This window comes from Orcinus orca, chromosome 3 (genome assembly GCF_937001465.1).
Source record: "Orcinus orca chromosome 3, mOrcOrc1.1, whole genome shotgun sequence".
NCBI lineage: Eukaryota > Metazoa > Chordata > Mammalia > Artiodactyla > Delphinidae > Orcinus > Orcinus orca.
The window spans coordinates 27149724-27171125 of NC_064561.1; the positions used below are offsets into that span (position 1 = coordinate 27149724).

The window sequence follows — 21402 nt, forward strand, 5'->3', positions numbered from 1 at the left end:
GCTGTGTTGTGTCTGTTTCTGTGCGAGGGCTTTCTCTAGTTGCGGCGAGCGGGGGCCACTCTTCATCGCGGTGCATGGGCAGCTCACTATCGCGGCCTCTCTTGTTGTGGGGCACAGGCTCCAGACGCGCAGGCTCAGTAGTTGTGGCTCACGGGCCCAGCTGCTCCGCGGCATGTGGGATCCTCCCAGACCAGGGCTCGAACCCGTGTCCCCTGCATTAGCAGGCAGATTCTCAACCACTGCGCCACCAGGGAAGCCCTAGGAAACTGTTTCTTGGTGGGAACTTACCTGCCTCAGGTCATCCAGGTGAGAAGCTCTGTCTGTGTGAGGATTCTACCCGGCTTCCACTGGACCAGGAAGCTTGCTGGGGGGCTGCAAGGGGTGGGGGTGAGGGGCTTCACAGTTAGGGAGGGAGGCCTTGGACCCATGAATCTCCCTTGAGCCCAGGCCTTTGAAGGCTAAATTCATGATTGATTTGTAGGACATCTCTAACATATCAAACACATTCATATCTTTAAAAAGCACAGGGACTTCCCTGGTGGTCCAGTGTTTAAGACTCCACGCTCCCAATGCAGGGGGCCCGGGTTCAATCCCTGGTCGGGGAACTAGATCCCACATGCGTGCCGCAGCTAAGACCCAGTGCAGCCGAAAATAAATAAATAAATATTAAAAAAAAAAAAAAAAAGAAACAAGGCCTGATTTTCCTAGAGGGGTAGGATAGGGAGGGCGGGAGGGAGACGCAAGAGGGAGGGGATATGGGAATATATGTATACGTATAGCTGATTCACTTTGTTATACAGCAGAAACTAACACACCATTGTAAAGCAATTATTCTCCAATAAAGATGTAAAAATAAATAAATTAATTAAAAAAATAAAATAAAAAGGAGGGAAAAAAAAAGCACAGACATCCCAAAGCCAAACATAAGCAGTTTTGGATGGCTGGGGGCATTTCTGCCCTCTAGGAACCAGGGGGATGAGAGGCAGGCTTTTCATTGGTGGAGTTTCCGCGTGCACACATATGCGTGTACACACACACACACACACACACACACACGCACGCACGCACGCACTGGTGTCCTCCTCTGTGTGCGCTGGAGAGGCGTGAGGCTGGGGGAGGGGTGGGTGTGGTTGCTCTTGGACTATGACACCACCTTCTGTTTTAATGGTCACCTGGGAGGTGACCTGTACTCCTCACTCTTCAGACCCCAAGGGCTCCGTTTCCTTTCCATCACCTCCCCTCTGGGCAGTTCAGGTTCCTGGGGTTGAAATTCCAGACCCAGCACACCCCGTCTAGAAGCAATGCCTCTGGCCCTGGCACTGGGCCTCCACCTTCCTCCCAAGCAGAGGAGTGGGTACCACTTAGGTTTGAAAGGTGAGACTTAGCCGCGGTGGAGAAGAGGTGCTCACGGTGAAAGAACAAGGCTTTGCTTGTTTGCCTGCTGTGGTCTGAAGGTCCGCACGTCCTGTCAATGTGGCCAGGCCGCCAGGCTGCGAGCTGTGGCGGGCTCTGGCCCACGTCCCTGGTCGTACCTGGATCCTAGCGTTTCCGGAGGATCGGGTGACACGTAGGCTTTTGAATGGTGTCACCGAATGGTTGCTCTCACAGATTGAGGCTGCTAGGTCAGAGTTCCTTCTGGTTTTGCCTAAAATTGCTGGTTCTTTCCTTCTTAAGCCTGTGTCTGCCTGCCTTTCCCTTGTGAGAACTCAGGTTGGTCAAGGAGGAAGTGTCAGAACCTGGCTGCTTACCTCCTTCTCTGTTCGTTTTTTGGTCAGTTGTTCTCTGAGCCTTAGTCCCTCTTGTGTCAGGGTCTCCCTCTCTTTGTCAGCTCTCAGCAATCACCTCCTGTCTCCTCTCTTCCCAAACGCAGAGGCTCCCAAGGAAGCTTTCTTCTGTGCCTCTAGAAAGCATTTCTGGCTTTTCCCAGAGACTGGGCAGCCTTTACCTCTTCTTCTCGTTATCATTCGAGAAGTTACCACTTGGGGAGTGATTGCCATGTGCCAGACAGACACTACAGGTATCATCTCATGTAACCTTAAAGAACCTGAGAGGTAAAGATTATCTCCCCATTTTACAGATGCAGGAACAGAGAGCCTGCAAAGACTGAGCGACTGCCTAAGGGAAAGTGAGCTGAGCTAAGATTCACATAAGGCCCCCCGACCCCTGAGAGCGTGCAGGCCTCTCCTCCTGCAGCTGTTCCACTCAGAGCTGTGAGGAAAGCCCCACAGCGGGGGTGGCCATGGTACAGGCTGCAGACGCTGGACTGGAATAGGACACGGGCTGCCAGGGAACCGCCCCCCGTTCACAGTCAGGAGGCCCAAGTTCTTTCTGCATCATTTTAATTTCTGATTCCATAAATGATACATACCAAGTTTTAATGGACTTGCCCAGAAAGAAACACAATTGGTGGGGTTTATCCCACCAGTATTTTTTCTGTGTACACACATATACACAGTGACAATAGGTATGTTACCAAATGAAGGTACACTGTGTGGTTGGGGTCAAATTTTTATTGTATTTACATTTTGAATAGGTAATATCGTGGTTCAAAACTCGACAAGAAAAAGAGGGTAAACAGCGAAAAATTTCCCTCTCTCACTTTTCTGCCAGCCATCCAGCTCCCCTCCTTGTGTTAATATTTTACAGTGTAATCCTTCCAGAAACACTCAGTGTTTAAATAGGAAAGTAAACACACACATGCACATGTGCACACACATATAGGGTCCTTTTTGTTTTTCACCCAGGTGGTAGGTAGCATAAGAGACACACACTCTTCAACACCTTGCTTTTTTCATTCAGGGATCCATCCCTATCTGTTCATAAAGAATTGCTGTATTTTTCATAGATTTTTTTCCCATGTAATTCAATATCTCCGAGAACTTGATTTTTTTAATGGTTGTATAAAATTACATCAGATGGACATATTTAATTAGACTATATTGATGGACATTTGTTTCTAATTTTGTACTATTATAAATAGCGTTGTTACGGATATCCTTATTCAATTTTGTTGTGCATCTATGAATATCTCTTTAGAATCAGTATCCCGAAGTGGAAGCTACTATGTCAAAAGGCAGAGACTTATTGCATTGTCCTCCCCCTGTATTCTTGCCTATTTAATGAAGATTTATTTCTTTTTAATTTGTATTTCATATCCACCTAGCTAATTTAAAGATTTTGTCTTTTGTTTCATGTCTGTCCATGTTCTGTGCCGCTTTTTAAAATTAGAATATTCCTGTTTTTCTTATGGATTTGGAAGCACCCTTTATATATTAAAATTATTAACGTTTTGCCTGTCAATAAATGTCCAATAAAGTCTGAGTTCTAAGTTCGTGTCATGCCTCTACCCCAGTCTTGTGTGACGCCTCTCCACACCCCAGCCTTCAGTGTCCCTAGCTATGAGTTACATGATCACTGAGGGCAGTTTCTGACTGAAATGTCCACATCCTTCCACCCTTCAGGCGCCAGGAACTCCGAGAACTTCGGCTGCTCCAGAAAGAAGAGCATCGGAACCAGACCCAGCTGAGCAGCAAGCATGAGCTGCAGCTGGAGCAGATGCACAAACGTTTTGAACAAGAAATCAATGTGAGCGTGAGAAAAGATGGGTCCCTATAGGGCTTCTTGCTTCCATGTTTTCTTTAAGCGGAAGTTGCAGAGTGAGGATGATTGGGCATGGAGAATAATTCACAACAATTGCCCAATTCCTCTGTTTCCTGATCTCATTAGGCGTTGACTTATAAACACAGCATTGCATGAAGGTCACGATGCTCCTCTGAGTCACACAGGAGGATCTCTAGAGGGGCCATAACCTTTACTGAGCCCCATGCAACAACCCTGCGAGGTAGATGGTCTGGTCTTCCTTTTGCACGTGAGCAAAAAGACTCAGAGAGGTTCAGTGACTTGTCCCAGGTCACACAGCAAAGAGGTGGTAGACCTGGGATTCAAACCCAGGTCTGAGCACGGGCTCTGGGCTTTTCCCATCTCCCTCCCAGGTATAAGGTGACTTTCCTGAATTTCCCTTTCTGCTCCTTCCAGGCCAAGAAGAAGTTCTTTGACACAGAGCTGGAGAACCTGGAGCGTCAGCAAAAGCAACAAGTGGAGAAGATGGAGCAAGACCATGCTGTGCGCCGCCGGGAGGAGGCCAAGCGGATCCGCCTGGAGCAGGAGAGGGACTACGCCAGGTTCCAGGAGCAGCTCAAGCTGATGAAGAAGGAGGTGAATACGTGTTGGGTGGAAGCAGGGGTGTCTAGGAGGATTAGGATCCTCCCAGTTGCAAGTAATCAAAACCCAACGCAACCTGGCCTCAGAAACAGGGAATTGGGGGGAGCTTGTATGCATGAAAAGCTCACATCCAGCTATGTCTGGGTCTACACCCTCCCGCTGTGGCAGTAGGAGCCCCTTCCCCATCATTTGGGCTCTGCTTTCCTCTGTGTGGATTTGGTTTCAGGCAGGCCCTCGCCATGCGGCCTCAGGCAGCTTCCTGTACATCCCCCCAGCTTAGCAGCACTCGCTGAAAGAGAGCAGGAGGAAGGAAGGGATGGCAGTTCAGGGAAACTTGAGATGCTGTCTCCAGAGGGGCCGTGGGTGCTGGATGGGTGCTCATACGTCCTCCATGCCCTACCCTCCCTTCCCCCAGAACAGCAGCCCCCTAGTTTGGACCTATGTGCCTGTTCTCCCTCTTTTCCCATCCAGCTGGAAGGGGAAGTGGGAGGTGGCAAAGAGGTAGATGGTCCTGAGACAAGGGAAGGGTGGCGTATTTCTCAGCCTGCCCAGGGAAGGGCATCTGGGTCCCAGAGAGCAGCTCACACCTCCCCCTGTGGAGCCAGACACTGGGAAGCTGGGACAGACTTTCTTTCCTAAACTCTCAGGAGGAAGGAGGGGGACGAGGAGGGTAGAAGCCCTGGGGCAGGTATACCGATCAAGGCTGCTTCCCAATCTCCAGATGGGAGCAGCAGGTGAGCAGCTTCCATGGTGCTCGGGGACCTCAGAACCCAGCTCCTAGACTTGACTGTGACGGACATGACATTTGGTGTATCCAAGGGCCCTCCGGTGGCTGTGTGTGGGAACCGGGGCCACGGGCTGGCTGAGCAGGGCCAGGGCTGGGATGAGACAACTTGTCTAGGGCACAGAATTTAAGGAGGTGCCAAAAAACTCCATAATCAACATAAATAATATTCTGATGCAGTGTTTTAAAATAAAAATTCATGTAAAATATTCATGATGAACAGAATATCAGCTATTTAAAACAGAGGCAGGGGACTTCCCTGGCGGTCCAGAGGTTAAGACTCCGTGCTTCCACTGCAGGGGGCGCGGGTTTGATCCCTGGTCGGGGAACTAAGAGCGCACGTGCCGCGTGGCGTGGCCAAAAATAAATGAAATAGAATAAAATAAAATAGGCAGGATCCGACAGGGCTGGGGTTAGTGTGAGGCGATGAGGCTGAGCCCTGCAAGTATAGGACTTGACCCTGTCTGTATTTGAATTTTGTTCATAATTTTTTTTTGCATGAATTTTGAGTTTTTAAAATTGTATTTATCTTGATCACTGAGTTTTTTGGCATTCCCTTTTGTGCCTGAGGTGAGTGCCTTGGCTTACCCTGGTCCTGAACCTCCTGCTGAGAGATGGGCCAGTGGGCTGAGATGTGTGGAGGGGAGGAGGGAGAAGCTGATACTAAGCACATCCCCAGCTCCAATGCTGGGAGCACAGACTTGGTTCCAGGTCTTGGCTGTGTGGCTCAAAGCGAACTGCTGGGCTTTGGACAAGCTACAGGCAGACCTTGTTTTAATGCACTTCGCAGATACTGTGTTTTCTTATTTTTACAAATTGAAGGTTTGTGGCAACCCTGCGTTGAGCAAGTCTTTCTGCACCATTTTTCCAACAGCATTTGCTCCCTTCCTGTCTCTGTGTCACATTTTGGTAATGCTTGCATATTTCAAACTTTATCATTATGATTATATTTGTCATGGTGATCTGTAATCAGTGGTCTTTGATGTTACTTTTGCAAAAAGATTACAACTCTCTCAGATGATGATGAGCATTTTTTTTAGCAATAAAATATTTTTTAAGTTGTATACAGTTGTTTTTTTAGACATAATGCTGATGCAAACTTAACAGACTACAGTATAGTGCAAAGATAATTTTTTCTATGCACTGGGAAACCAAGATATTCACGTGACTTGCTTTATTGAGATGTTTGCCTTATTGTGGTGGTCGGGAACCGAGCCAGCAATATTTTTTGAGTTCTTGCCTGAGTTCTGGCTGCCTTCTGTCACAATGAGAGTTATTCAGCTACTGTTCTGTTGAATATCTACATGTGTGGCACTGTAGGAGGTGCCAGGGATACTGTAATGAACAAAATAGATAGGGTCCCTACACTCAAGGAGTTGTTAATTGCCAGGGAAACCAGAAAAAAAAAAAGCACATCAAATAAAAAAACACTTGCCCATTGCATACATGCTGTGAGAGCAAATAGGTTGGTTAACTAGAGAAGTTACGGAGAGATCAGTATGTGACATTTAGGCTGAGACCAGAAGGATGTTTCTAGGAGGGTGGAACAGCATGTGCAAAGGCCCTGAGGTGTGGGAAAGAGCTTGGAAAGAACTGAAAAAATGATCAGTGTGGCAGGAGCTTAGGAAGCGATTGGGAGATTTGGACGAGATGAAATCAGACAGGTAGAGAGGGGCCAAATCACGGAGGGAGGTGAGTCAGAGGCAGGAGTTTGCTGTTTGATTCGGTGCTGTTTACCGTGCATTCCTCTCAGATATTTTGAGCATTAAATGAGAAGCACCCAGTGTCTGCCCCAGAACAAGTACCCCGCGGATTCCAGTTTCCTCTTGGCGCCTCACCCCATCACATGCGCGCACCCTTTGTACGTGCGGGTGGGGGAAGGAGTTGTGGGGACTTTAAAAGTGGGAAAAAGAGGAGGTGCCTGGGACGGGGAGGTGTGAGGGGTCGCCACGGAGTTCCTCGCCCTTGGCCGGCACCGACCTTTAACAAAGGTGGACGTTCTTGTTGTTGGCAGCATTCTAGGAGGGTTTTCAAGCCTGTCAGTGAATTCTGAGGCAGTGCGTAGGATCTGGTACTTGGGCTTCTACTCAGATTCAGTTTTTAGGTTTTTCTTTTTCCCTGGGTGTTTTTCTTCAAAACGTTTTCATGGAAAGAAAAAGCTTGACCTCTTTGCCCTTTTGGCTTCTGCCGTTTGCTAAGACTGTGACTCTGTCACTGTCCTCCCATGAGGCATTCTTGCTGCCAGGACTCCGGCTCGCTGACTGAACAGAGCTGCTGGCTTTAACCTGCTTCACGGTGGAGCCAGGCGAAGTGTAGGCGGCTTGTGCTTGCTTCTGGTTCCCAGAGCTAGCTGCAGGGGTTTTGTTACTTAATTAATCAGTATATATTTTTAGAGCTCCTACTGTTTGTCACCCCTGTACTAGGCAGTGATGAGCAAATCACACACAGCCCCTGTCCTCAGATTTGCCATTGTTGTAAGAGGCTGTCAATAGGGAAAGAGTTGCATGTTACATGGTTATAAGAAGTTTGAGAACATACTACATTTTTATCAGAGGGAGTAAGGGGGGAAGGTGGTCTTTTCCACTTGTAAAGAGAGAAGCAAGTTCTTTTAGGATGGCATCATAGGGAAGTGGTTGTGTGGGCCTGGAGTCAGAGAAGCCTGAGTTTGAATCCCGACTCTGAACTCGGGCAAGCTGCTGCAACTCACGGAGCCTCTGTCTCCTCTGTGAAAGCAGGTAATGACAGGATCACTCATGACGCTGTTCTGGATAGAGACTAAATGACAGAGCCAGGCGCCTGGCACCTGGTAAGCACTTACTGCATGCTGGCCCTTTCGGTTATTCTTACCATTATCATTATTATCAGTGTCCAAAGTAAGGTCTAGAGATTCTTGCTGGTGGGGGCCGGTGAAGGGCTTTGCTTCATGGTACCCCCCCCAGGTGTCCCACGATTCCACGTCCTGCCATTGCCTACTCCACAGTCTGAAGACCTTCGATCACAAAGGTCACCTGTGTGAGGGCTGCTGGCAAAGCCCAGCAGGGAGTCTTGGGTACGCCCTTGGATTGGTGGTTAGGATGCACCAGCAGGGGTGAAGGACAAAAGTGGGAATGAGTAGGACCCCCAGTTGAGCAGGCTCTGAACTACCCACAGATGCATTAGCCAGCCCAGTGCTGCATCAGAGAAATCCACACGTGGATGCTGGAGAAGAAGACCATACACAGACCCACGTGGACTTGACTTTAATTAGTTCAGAGCAAGGAAGGGTTCACCCTGTCCATCTCCCTATGATCCACTGAATGTGAGAAAGCCAGTCATCGTGTGATCTCAGGCATAGAAAACATACAAAAATAACAGAGGGTAAAACTTGAGATGCCTCATGGGACCTCTTTCATGGTTACAGCAATTGTTATGAAATATCATGCTAATGACCTTCCAGCATTTAGGAGGTATGCATATAGGAAATATCATTATTCGTAAGCTAGTTGAATGGGGACGTGTTTATTCTTCGTTGTTGTTTCAAGTAATTAACTAAATCTAGTACTGTGTGTGTCTACATATAGAAATAGAATAAATGTATAATTGTGTTCTATGAGAATGGAATTGATGGTCTGGTCCTCAGTCCCCATACACACAGTACACTTAACATCCACGAGAAACTCAGTGGACAATTGTAACTTACTTCTTAAATCATCTAAATTTGAAAACAAATTCAATCAGTCTTGAAGGAAATCTTTCCAGAACTCTTTGTTTTCCTGCCTTCCTAGGCAAAACTCATTAAACATAATTTAACTATTTCTTAAATAGTTTGGATCTCTGTAACATCAGAGAGTTATATTCCTGGAAGGACCCTAGAAGTTTTAGTTAAAAGCCAGATCATTTTTTTCTGATGAGAAAATGGGAAACAAGTCCAGGGACTGTTCCAAAGATGTGCAGTTGGACCAGAAAGCAGGATTTCTGACATGTAGTAGAAAGCCACTCAGCCAGAGTGGCGCTGGTCCATCCCTGTCCTCAGGTGTTACTTATGAGCAGGTCCAGGTGTCCCTTTGCTAAGTAGCTCCACGTGACTCGACTCTGAATGTTCTTTTGCTTTCTCCCTCCGTTGTCAGTGGTATAAGACCGTTCAGTGCCTTTAGCAGAAACCTCCAAACCCTTTTCTAAACTGCTGTTTCTCATCTTCTGTCCTGGAAAACCACATCATCAAGCTTGAAAAGCACACTTCTAAGCTAGTGCATCCTTTCAATTGTATGATGCCTTGAATGGGGCTGTCAGAGGCGTTTTGACGAACACCTGACTGGTGCTGAATTATGGTTATGTACCCTATTATCCAAGCGAGCCCTTGGACATGGAAGGTGATGTGGCACAAATGAGATTTTTGAGATATTTTATGAGGACTTCTAACACAGTGATTCTCAACCAGGGACTCTTTTGCTCACCAGGGGACATTTGGCAGTGTCTAGAAACATTTTTGTTGTCACAACGGGGGAGAGGGTGCTACGGCATCTAGTGGGTAGGGGCAGCGATGCTATTAACATCCTGCACGGTGCGTAGGACATCCCTCGCAACAAAGAATTATCTGCTTCCGAAGTCAGTAGGGCCAAGGTTGAGAAACCCTAATCCAAGGCGATTAAAGCTAAAGAACAAAGGGGCAGAATTCAGATTACAAACCTAAAACCATGAAAGAGAACACCCAGGAACTGGAAGAAGAGACAATAAAGAATAGCTGGTAGGATTTTGGGGTCAGATGACAGTGTATGTTTAACTTTAGGAGAGGCCGCCAAACTTTCCCAAAAGAGTCTGTATTATTTTACATCTCCAAGACAACGTGTGAGAGTTCCAGTTGCTTCCCATCCTCACCAGTACTTGGTATTATCAGTTTTATTTTTTGTTTTAGCCATTCTGATAGGAAGTGGTAGCTCATTGTGGCTTTATTTGCATTTCATTAATGACTAAAGTTGAGTATCTTTTCCTGTGCTTTTTTGCTATCTATATATCTTTTTTGATGAGGTACCTGTTTAAACCTGTTACCCATTTATTTAACTGGGTGATTTGTTTTTTTATTACTGAATTGTGACAGTTATTTTTACATTCTGAATACAAGTACTTTGTCAGTTATATATTTTGCAAATGTTTGCTCCCGGTCTGTGGCTTGTCTTTTGATTCTCCTAACAGTGTCTTGCATAGAGCGGAAGCAGTTAATGTTGGTGAAGTCCAACTTATCATTTTTTCTTAGGGATCGTGCTTTTAGCGGCTTATCTAAGAAATCTTTGCATAACACAAGATCATATGTTTTAGATGTTTTATAATTTTAGGTTTTATATTAAATGCATAATGTATGGATGAGTTTCACTATTATTATCATGATTGTTTTGCCTGTGGATGTCCTAGCACCTAGTTTTCTAGCACCATTGGTTGAAAACACTGTGCTTTCTCCACTGACTTGCCTTTGCATCTTTGTGCAAAATCAATTGACCACACATTTATGTATCTATACCTGGACTCTCTGTGCTGTTCTGTTGATCTATCTTTTACCAGTTCTACAATGTCTTGATAAATACATTTTTACAGTAAGTCTTAAAATCAGGTAGTGTGAGTCCTCCAACTTTGTTCCTTTTTTCAAAATTGTTTTGGCTATTCTAGTTCCTTTGCCTCTCCATATACACCATAGAATCAGCTTGTTGATTTCTATAAAAATGTCTGCTGGGATTTTTGATTGAGATTGAGTTGAATCCATGGAGCAAGTTAGGGAGAAGGGAATCTGAACAATATTGAGCCTTCCTTTCCATGAACACAGTACATCTCTCCATTCATTTAGGTCTTCTTTGACATCTTTCCTTAGTGTTCTTTTTTAGTTTTCAGCATACAGATTCAGCATATATTTTGTTAGAATTATTCTTATTTCATATTTTTTTGGTGCTGTTGTACAAGGTGCTATTTTTTAATGCCAATTTCTCTTTTTTCTTCATTTGTGAGTATACCAGCATTTATTTTTAATTAATTAATTAATTTTTTAAACATCCTTATTAGAGTATAATTGCTTTACAATGTTGTTTTACTTTCTGCTGTACAACAAAGTGAATCAGCTGTATGTATACATATATCCCCATATCCCTTCCCTCTTGTGCCTGCCTCCCACCGTCTGTATCCCACCCCTCTAGGTGGTCACAAAGCACCAAGCTGATGTCCCTGTGCGAGGCAGCTGCTTCCCACTACCTATCTGTTTTACATTTGGTTGTGTATATACGTCAGTGCTACTCTCTCACTTTATCCCAGCTTACCTTTCACCCTCCCTGTGTCCTCAAGTCCATTCTTTACATCTGCATCTTTATTCCTGTCCTGCCCCTAGGTTCATCAGAACCATTTTTTTTTTTTAGATTCCATATATATGTGTTAGCATATGGTATTTGTTTTTCTCTTTCTGACTTACCTCACTCTGTATGACACACTCTAGGTCCATCCACCTCACTACAAATAACTCAGTTTCGTTTCTTTTTATGGCTGAGTAATATTCCATTGTATACATGTGCCGCATCTTCTTTATCCATTCATCTATCAATGGACACTTAGGTTGCTTCCATGTCCTGACTATTGTAAATAGTGCTGCAGTGAACATTGTGGTACATGACTCTTTTTGAATTATGGTTTTCTTGGTATATGCCCAGTAGTGGGATTGGTGGGTCATATGGTAGTTCTATTTGTAGTTTTTTAAGGAACCTCCATACTGTTCTCCATAGTGGCTGTATCAGTTTACATTCCCACCAACAGTGCAAGAGGGTTCCCTTTTCTCCACACCCTCTCCAGCATTTATTGTTAGTAGATTTTTTTTTTGCGGTACGCGGGCCTCTCACCGTTGTGGCCTCTCCCGTTGCGGAGCACAGGCTCCGGACGCGCAGGCTCAGTGGCCATAGCTCACGGGCCCAGCCGCTCTGCGGCATGTGGGATCCTCCTGGACTCCCCTGCATCGGCAGGCGGACTGTCAACCACTGCGCCACCAGGGAAGCCCTGTTTTAGGTATTTTTTGATTTCCTCTTTGAATTCTTCAGTGATCTCTTGGTTATTTAGTAGCATATCGTTTAGCCTCCATGTGTTTGTATTTTTTACAGTTTTTTTTCCTGTAATTGATATCTAGTCTCATAGTGTTGTGGTCAGAAAAGATACTTGATACAATTTCAATTTTCGTAAATTTACCAAGGCTTGATTTGTGACCCAAGATATGATCTGGCCTGGTGAATGTTCCATGAGCACTTGAGAAGAAAGTGTATTCTGTTGTTTTTGGATAGAATGTCCTATAAATATCAGTTAAGTCCATCTTGTTTAATGTGTTATTTAAAGCTTGTTTTTCCTTATTTATTTTCATTTTGGATGATCTGTCCATTGGTTTAAGTGGAGTGTTAAAGTCCCCTACTATTATTGTGTTACTGTCGATTTCCCCTTTTGTGGCTGTTAGCATTTGCCTTATGTATTGAGGTGCTCCTATGTTGGGTGCATAAATATTTACAATTGTTATATCTTCTTCTTGGATTGATCCCTTGAACAGTATGTAGTGTCCTTCTTTGTCTCTTATAATAGTCTTTATTTTAAAGTCTATTTTGTCTGTTATGAGAATTGTTACTCCAGCTTTTTATTTATTTATTTATTTTTGGCTGTGTTGGGTCTTTGTTTCTGTGCGAGGGCTTTCTCTAGTTGCGGCAAGTGGGGGCCACTCTTCGTTGTGGTGAGCGGGCGTCTCACTATCGCGGCCTCTTGCTGTGGAGCACAGGCTCCAGATGCGCAGGCTCAGTAGTTGTGGCTCACGGGCCCAGTTGCTCTGCGGCATGTGGGATCTTCCCAGACCAGGGCTCGAACCTGTGTCCCCTGCATTGGCAGGCAGATTCTCAACCACTGTGCCACCAGGGAAGCCCCTCCAACTTTCTTTTGATATTCATTTGCATGGAATATCTTTTTCCATCCTCTCACTTTCAGTCTGTATGTGTCCCAAGGTCTGAAGTGGGTCTCTTGTAGACAGTGTATATATGGGTCTTGTTTTTGTATCCATTCAGCCAGTCTCTGTCTTTTGGTTGAAGCATTTAATCCATTTACATTTAAGGTAGTTATCGATATGTATGTTCCTACTACCATTTTCTTAATTGTTTTGGATTTGTTATTGTAGGTCTTTTCCTTCTCTTGTGTTTCCTGCCTAGAGAAGTTCCTTTAGCATTTGTTGTAAAGCTGGTTTGGTGGTGCTGAATTCTCTTAACTTTTGCTTGTCTGTAAAGGTTTTAATTTCTCCATCGAATCTGAATGAGATCCTTGCCAGGTAGAGTAATCTTGGTTGTAGGTTTCCCCCTTTCATCACTTTAAATATGTCCTGCCACTCCCTTTTGGCTTGCAGAGTTTCTGCTGAAAGATCAGCTGTTAACCTTATGGGGATTCCCTTGTATGTTATTTGTTGCTTTTCCCTTGCTGCTTTTAATATGCTTTCTTTGTATTTAATTTTTGACAGTTTGATTAATATGTGTCTTGGTGTGTTTCTTGTTGGATTTATCCTGTATGGGACTCTCTGTGCTCCCTGGACTCGATTGACTATTTCCTTTCACATGTTAGGGAAGTTTTCAACTATAATCTCTTCAAATATTTTCTCGGACGCTTTCTTTTTCTCTTCTTCTTCTGGGACCCCACTAATTCGAATGTTGGTGCATTTAATGTTGTCCCAGCAGTCTCTGAGATTGTCCTCAATTCTTTTCATTCTTTTTTCTTTCTTATGCTTTGCGGTAGTTATTTCCACTATTTTATCTTCCAGGTCACTTATCCTTTCTTCTGCCTCAGTTATTCTGCTATTGATTCCTTCTAGAGAATTTTAAATTTCATTTATTGTGTTGTTCATCATTGTTTGATTGCTCTTTAGTTCTTCTAGGTCCTTGTCAAATGTTTCTTGCATTTTGTCTATTCTATTTCCAAGATTTTGGATCATCTTTACTATCATTACTCTGAATTCTTTTTCAGGTAGACTGCCTATTTCCTCTTCATTTGGTCTGGTGGGTTTTTACCTTGCTACTTCATCTGCTGCATATTTCTCTGTCTTCTCATTTTGCTTAACTTACTGTGTTTGGGGTCTCCTTTTCGCAGGCTGCAGTTTCATAGTTCCCATTGGTTTTGGTGTCTGCCCCCAGTGGGTAAGGTTGGTTCAGTGGCTTGTGTAGGCTTCCTGGTGGAGGGGACTGGTGCCTGTGTTCTGGTGGGTGGGGCTGGATCTTGTCTTTCTGGTGGGCAGGACCGCATCCGGTGGTGTGTTTTGGGGTGTCTGTGAACTTAGTATGATTTTAGGCAGCCTCTCTACTAATGGGTGGGCTTATGTTCCTGTCTTGCTAGTTGTTTGGCATGGGCCGTCCAGCACTGGAGCTTGCTGGCCGTTGGGTGGAGCTGGGTCTTAGCATTGAGATGGAGATCTCTGGGAGAGCTCTTGTCAATTGATATTACATGGGGCCAGGAGGTCTCTGATGTTCCAATGTCCTGAACTCGTCTCTCCCACCTCAGAGGCTCAGGCCTGACACCAGACCAGTGCACCAAGACCTTGACAGCCACACGGCTCAGAAGAAAGGGGAGAAAAAAAGAAAGAAAAAATAATTTTTTAAATAAAAAAGTAAAAATAAATAAGATAATTAAAATTTAAAAATAAAATAATCAAATTTTAAAAGTACTAGAAGGGCTTCCCTGGTGGTGTAGTGGTTGAGAATCTGCCTGCCAATGCAGGGGACACGGGTTTGAGCCCTGGTCTGGGAAGATCCCACATGCCGCGGAGCAACTAGGCCCGTGAGCCACAACTACTGAGCCTGCGCATCTGGAGCCTGTGCTCCGCAGCAAGAGAGGCCGCGACAGTGAGAGGCCCGCGCACTGCGATGAAGAGTGGCCCCCGCTCGCCGCAACTAGAGAAAGCCCTCGCACAGAAACGAAGACCCAACACAGCCAAAAATAAATAAATAAAATTTTAGAAAAAAGAAAAGAAAGAGAGCAACCAAACCAAGAAACAAATCCAGCAATGATAACAAGTGCTAAAATGTATACTAAGATAAACATAAAAATCCGAAACAAGTCAGTTGCAGACAGGAAACCCCAAGTCTACAGTTGCTCCCAAAGTCCACTGCCTCAATTTTGGGATGATTCGTTGTCTATTCAGGTATTCCAGAGATGCAGAGTACCTCAAGTTGATTGTGGGGATTTAATCCGCTGCTGCTGAGGCTGCTGGGAGAGATTTCCCTTTCTCTTCTTTGTTTGCACAGCTCCTGGGGTTCAGCTTTGGGTTTGGCCCCACCTCTGCGTGTGGGTTGCCCTCAGGCTTCTGTTCCCGCCCAGACAGGATGGGGTTAAAGCAACGGCTGATTAGGGTACTCTGGCTCACTCATGCCGGTGGGGTGGGGGAGGAGGAAGGGGTACAGTAGTTATAATTGGAATGCGGGGCGAGCCTTTGGCGGCAGAGGCTGGCGTGGTGTTGCAACAGCCTGAGGCGTGCCGTTCCCCGGATCACAGGACCCTGGCAGTGGCGGGCTGCACAAGCTTGCGGGGGGTGGGGTTGGGCATGGGGCTAGTGACCTGTGCTTGCACACAGGATTCTTGGTGGCTGCAGCAGCAGCCTTAGCATTTCACACCTGTCTCTGGTGTCCAAGCTGATAGTTGCGGCTCGCACCCGTCTCTGGAGCTCCTTTAGGCATTGCTCTGCCTTCTGTGGGCAGACGGGGAAGGAATCCCCTCTCCTCGTGTACCCCGAAACAATGGTCTTTTGCCTCTTAGGCAGGTCCAGAGTTTTTCCTGGACTCCGTCCCGGCTAGCTGTGGTGCACTATACCCCCTTCAGGCTGTGTTCATGCAGCCAACCCCAGTCCTCTTCCTGGGACCAGACCACCGAAGCCTGAGCCTCAGCTCCCAGCCCCCGCCCGCCCCAGCGGGTGAGCAGACAAGCCTCTCAGGCTGGTGAGTGCTGGTCGGCACTGATCCTCTGTGCGGGAATCTCTCCACTTTGCCCTCTGCACCCGTTGCTGTGCTCTCCTCCGTGGCTCCAAATCTTACCCCCCACCCCCACCCCACCCTGTCTCCGCCCGTGAAGGGGCTTCCTAGTGTGTGGAAACTTTTCCTCCTTCACAGCTCCCTCCCAGAGGTGCAGGTCCTGTCCCTATTCTTTTGTCTCTATTTTTTCTTTTTTCTTTTGCCCTACCCAGGTGTGTAGGGATTTTCTTGCCTTTTGGGAAGTCTGAGGTCTTCTGCCAGCCTTTAGTAGGTGTTCTGTAGGGGTTGTTCCACACGTAGATGTATTTTTGATGTGTTTGTGGAGAGGAAGGTGATCTCCATGTCTTACTCCTCTGCCATCTTGAAGGTCCCCCTTAATGTCAATTTCTAATGTCAGTGCTAGAGTATAGAAAATAGTGGTATATTGATCTTGTATACTGACCTCACTAAACTCACTTACCAGTTCTAGTACTTTTTAAAATATAGATTTCTTGGGATTTTCTACATAGACAATAATGTCTGCAAACAGAGTTTTATTTCTTCCTATATGCTTTTTGTTTCTTTTTCTTGCTTTATGATGCTGGCAAGGATCTCTAGTGGGATGTTGAATAGGAATGGTAGAGTGGACATCCTTGCCTTGTTTCCAGTCTTAAGGGGAAAACATTTAGTATTTCATAGTTAAGTATGATGTTAGCATTAGGGTTTTTTGTAGATGCCCTTTCAGATTAAGGAAGTTCCCTTCTATTCCTAGTTTGCTAATAGATTTTGTCATGAATGGATGTTGCATTTCGTCAGATGTTTTTCCTATATCAATTGATGTGATCATATAGTTTTTCTTCTTTAGTCTATTGATATTGTGAATTACATGGCTTTGTTTTCAAATATTGAATGAGCTTTACATTCCTGGGATAAAGCCCACTTGGTCATTATGTAGTTTACTTTTTATATATTACTAGATTGAATTTGCTAATATATATTTTATTGAGTATAATTGCTTTACAATGGCATGTTAGTTTCTGCTTTATAACAAAGTGAATCAGTTATACATATACATATGTTCCCATACCTCTTCCCTCTTGTGTCTCCCTCCCTCCCACCCTCCCTATTCCACCCCTTCAGGTGGTCACAAAGCACCGAGCTGATCTCCCTGTGCTATGCGGCTGTTTCCCACTAGCTATCTACCTTACGTTTGGTAGTGTATATATGTCCATGCCTCTCTCTCGCTTTGTCACAGCTTACCGTTCTCCCTCCCCATGTCCTCAAGTCCATTCTCTAGTAGGTCTGTGTCTTTATTCCTGTCTTACCCCTAAGTTCTTCATGACATTTTTTCCCCTTAAATTCCATATATATGTGTTAGCATACAGTATTTGTCTTTCTCTTTCTGACTTACTTCACTCTGTATGACAGACTCTAGGTCTATCCAACTCATTACAAATAGCTCAATTTCGTTTCTTTATGGCTGAGGAATATTCCATTGTCTATATCGGCCACATCTTCTTTATCCATTCATCCGATGATGGACACTTAGGTTGTTTCCATCTCCGAGCTATTGTAAATAGTGCTGCAATGAACATTGTGGTACATGACTCTTTTTGAATTATGGTTTTCTCAGGGTATATGCCCAGTAGTGGGATTGCTGCATCATATGGTAGTTTTATTTGTAGTTTTTTAAGGAACCTCCATACTGTTCTTCATAGTGGCTGTACCAATTCACATTCCCACCAGCAGGAATTTGCTAATATTTTGATGAGGACTTTTGAGTCTATTTATGAAAAGGATTTGGTCAGTGGTTTTAATGTCACTCTGGTTTTAGTTATCTATTTCTTCTTGAATGAGCTTTGGTAGTTTCTTTCAAGGAATTTGTCTATTTCACCTAAGTGGCTGAATTTACTGACATAAAGCTGTTCATAGGATTCCTTTAGTATCCTTTCTAATGACTGTAGGATCTGTAGTGATGTCTCTTTCACCCTTCATACTGGTAATTTGTGTTGTAGTATCCTCTTCCTCTCCCTCCTCCTTTTTCTTCTCCACTGCTTCCATCTTCTCTGTCAATCTGACTAAAGGTTTATTAATTTTATTGACTTCTGCCTGATTCTTTAGCCAGAAACACAATGTTTCTTACAGTTTTAGCCACTGCATCACTGTCTAGGACAGGGGCAAAGCCAGGAGAGCAAAAGGAAAAAAAAAATTCCCAGGAAACTCACCCCTGGTACCAGCCCCTTCTATAAGTTTTGACTCCCTTTCATAGCCACCTGATTTTGTTTACTTTTCAGAGTCCTCAGTTAGTTGCTTTTTGTATTTTATCCAGAGTTTTTCACTGTAATCAGCAGGAATGAGAGGCTGCATTGGTGTACCTCACCATGCCAGAAGTAGAACTCTCCTGGAATGCTCTTTTTTGATCATGGACAGTATGGAAAAATCCTTCACTACCTGCTCCTAAGAGCCCTGTCAGTGAGTGCATGTTTTGGGGTGTCAGGTAACTGTGAAGGTATGGGTTACTCAGAGAAAACTGAGGAACTGTAGCTTCCTTATAGTGAAGTGTCATGAATCTCTTCTTCTTCTGTTATAAAAAACAGAAAGCCAGTTCCAGCTGGCCTGAGAATACTATTAGTTCACCATCTGCCCACCTGGCATCTTTTGGGAGTCTCAAAGACATCAAACCAAGAACTCCCGTCTCTGACCAGGAGGGCAGAAGTGTCACCAGGCATCCTTCATCTCTTAACATTGCTTCCATGCATTGATTCTGTCTCAGGCAGACCCCCTCCAGGGTGGTCCACCATGGCCTACATCCTCCCAGCTCAGCAACCCCAAAGGACAGAGAGCGGCTTCCCCCAATAATTCCAGCACCCATCCTGAAGCTCTCACTAGCCCAGCGAAGATCACACGCTCATCTCTGAACCAATCCCAGATGCCAAGGCATGGAATATGCTGATTGACAGCTTGGATCATATGCCCAGCCTAGAGTCAGATGGGGCTGGGGGCATCAGCCATGCCTGAACCTCAGAGACTGAGCAGGGGCTACCTAATGCATGCATTCTCACCCCCAAGGAGTTAAAAACGTCTTAGATATTATAATGGTCTAACAGATTGACAGTATATCTGTGGGATTAAAATTTCATGGTGTTGGTTCATTAGGGAAAAAAATGTCTAAAAGGGCTTCTGAGGGGGCAACAATTTAAAAAGAGGTTGAGAAACACTGTCCTAAAAGAAACTGAGGTGCTGTCATCAGAAGAAGGGGGATGGATACCAAACAGCGAAAACAGCATCTGTCTGCTCTGAAGGAGTCTGGAAACTGGAGCCAGCAGCAGACGGGTGGCCAGCAGGTGTCATCTGTCAGCGGAGTGGAGAGCAGAGTCGGGGCTAGTGCCTAGAAAGCTGAGCCTCCTCTTCAGTCTCCCTGGCCCAGGAGTTCTGGGATTGAAGGCTTATTCAATATGAAGTGTGGAGGTACCCTGACCTAGCCATTCTCTCCTGTCTCTGGTGCAGGTGAAGAATGAGGTGGAGAAGCTCCCCAGGCAGCAGCGGAAGGAGAGCATGAAGCAGAAGATGGAGGAGCATGCGCAGAAGAAGCAGCTTCTCGTGAGTCCTTGCCCCTCAGTTGGGGAGTAGAGGGGTTGGGGAGTCTCAGGTTTGAGTCCCTGAATGGTGACCAGAGCTCTTCTCTGTCTGTGCCCATGCCCTGCCCTTTGAATACTCACCTATCTCTCATTCTGAATAAATCAGACCATCCGGATTAATCCTCCCTGTTATCATCACCCCCATGCAGCCTTCCTTGATTGCCCTTGCTCCAGCTGGAAGTGAGCTCTCCCATCTCTAGGAGATACCACAGACCTTTACATCCACCTCTCCCAAAGCCTTTAGCGCTTCCTGCCTTGTTTTAGAGCTGTTTGTACATCACATCTCCTTGACCAACCCAGTACATCCCTCTGCCCACTTGGCATCTTTTGGAGTCTCAAAGACACCAAACCCAGATCTCCCAGACCTGGTCCTGTTCTCGTGTTCTGAGGGGACACCGTCCTCCACTGTCATGTCAGGCTAGAAGCCTTGTCATTCCTGACACCCCTTTTCCCTGCAATCCTTCATCACCTCTTGAAGCCTGGGTTTTGTTTTTTTTATTATCTCCAAACTCTCTGGATCCATCAACTTGTCAACATTTCTGTGACTCCCTAGCCATTCTTGTCTTTTGCCTGGACTACTGCAGTAGCCTCCCAGCTAGTTTCCCTCCAGTTCTTGCAGTTCTTTCTCTCATACCAGTTGTTGTGATCAATACGGATTCCAGATCTGATCATGGTACCCTTCCCCAACAGCCCTGGGTCTTTAAAACCTTCAGTGGCTCCCACTTTGTCCATAAGATCAGATCAGCCTTCTCACATGCTTTCAAGGCCCTATAGGTCTCGTTCTTGTCAGCCTCTCCCAGCTACACTCAGTCCCCTCTACCCCAGCCTCGGTAGCCTTTTCACTTCATGTTCTCATTTTGTCCCACTTCCTCTGCCCCCAAATGCAAAAACTAGAGTCTACAATTACAGTTGTTTTGTATGTTCTCTGGTTTAGCATTCATGGCTTACCAGGATAGGTGCTGTTTGGTTTCCCCTTTACAGAGGAAGAAGCTAAGGCTCAGAGAGGTGACACTGCACAGTTAACAGTGGGGTCCGAGGCCTCAAGCTGAGTCTGACTCCAGGACACCATCATACTTTCCTCCAACCTGTCCCTTGACAGGTTGATTAGAAAAAGAATGCAGGGCTAGGGAGGGTGGGGAGACAGGCCCTAGTCCCCACAGAGGGAGAGAAGACTGGCCCTTTTAGGAGGCCACTCTGGAAGTTGCATCAAGAGCTTCAAAAACGTACACATCCTTTGGCCTAGATTTTCTGCTTCTAGGACTAATCTTGAAGATGAATCATCACAGAGGTTCAAGGACATTTAGCTACCAGAATGTGAAGAGCAGCAGTATCTAAAATAAAGAAAACCTATAAACAGCCTATTATATATTGGGTAGATAAGTTGGGTATAGCTAGCTATACCATGAAGTATTTTCAGCCATTACAACTTATTTTTGATAGGAGATTACATTATGACATGGAAAGGTCGTTTTAATAATTTTTAAAAGTTGTGGTAAAATAGACATAACATAAAATTTGGTATCTTACCCATTTTTAAGTGTGCAGTTCAGTGATATTAAGTACATTCACATCATGGTGAGTACCATCACCATGATCCATCTCCAGAACCCTTCATCTTGCAAAACAGAAACTCTGTACCCATTAAGCAGTAATTCCCCATGACACCCTGCCTCCAGTCCCTGGCAACCACCATTCTACTTTCTGTCTCTGCAAATTTGACCTCATATAAGTGGAATCATACAGTATTTGTCCTTTTGTGTCTGGTTTATTTCACTTACCTTGTCCTCAAGATTCATTCGTGTTGTAG

General features: G+C 45.2%; 1 protein-coding gene across 3 annotated transcripts in view; it reads left to right on the forward strand.

Annotated features, from left to right (window-relative positions):
• Positions 1–21402, forward strand: part of STK10 (serine/threonine kinase 10) — a 118515-nt gene that overhangs the window by 82758 nt on the left and 14355 nt on the right. For all 3 annotated transcript variants that reach the window (XM_033432065.2, XM_012533841.3, XM_004272000.4), the window contains exons 11-13: positions 3462–3585; positions 4036–4215; positions 19465–19557. In XM_033432065.2, the coding sequence (XP_033287956.1) occupies positions 3462–3585; positions 4036–4215; positions 19465–19557 (397 nt within the window). The remainder of the gene's footprint in view (positions 1–3461; positions 3586–4035; positions 4216–19464; positions 19558–21402) is intronic.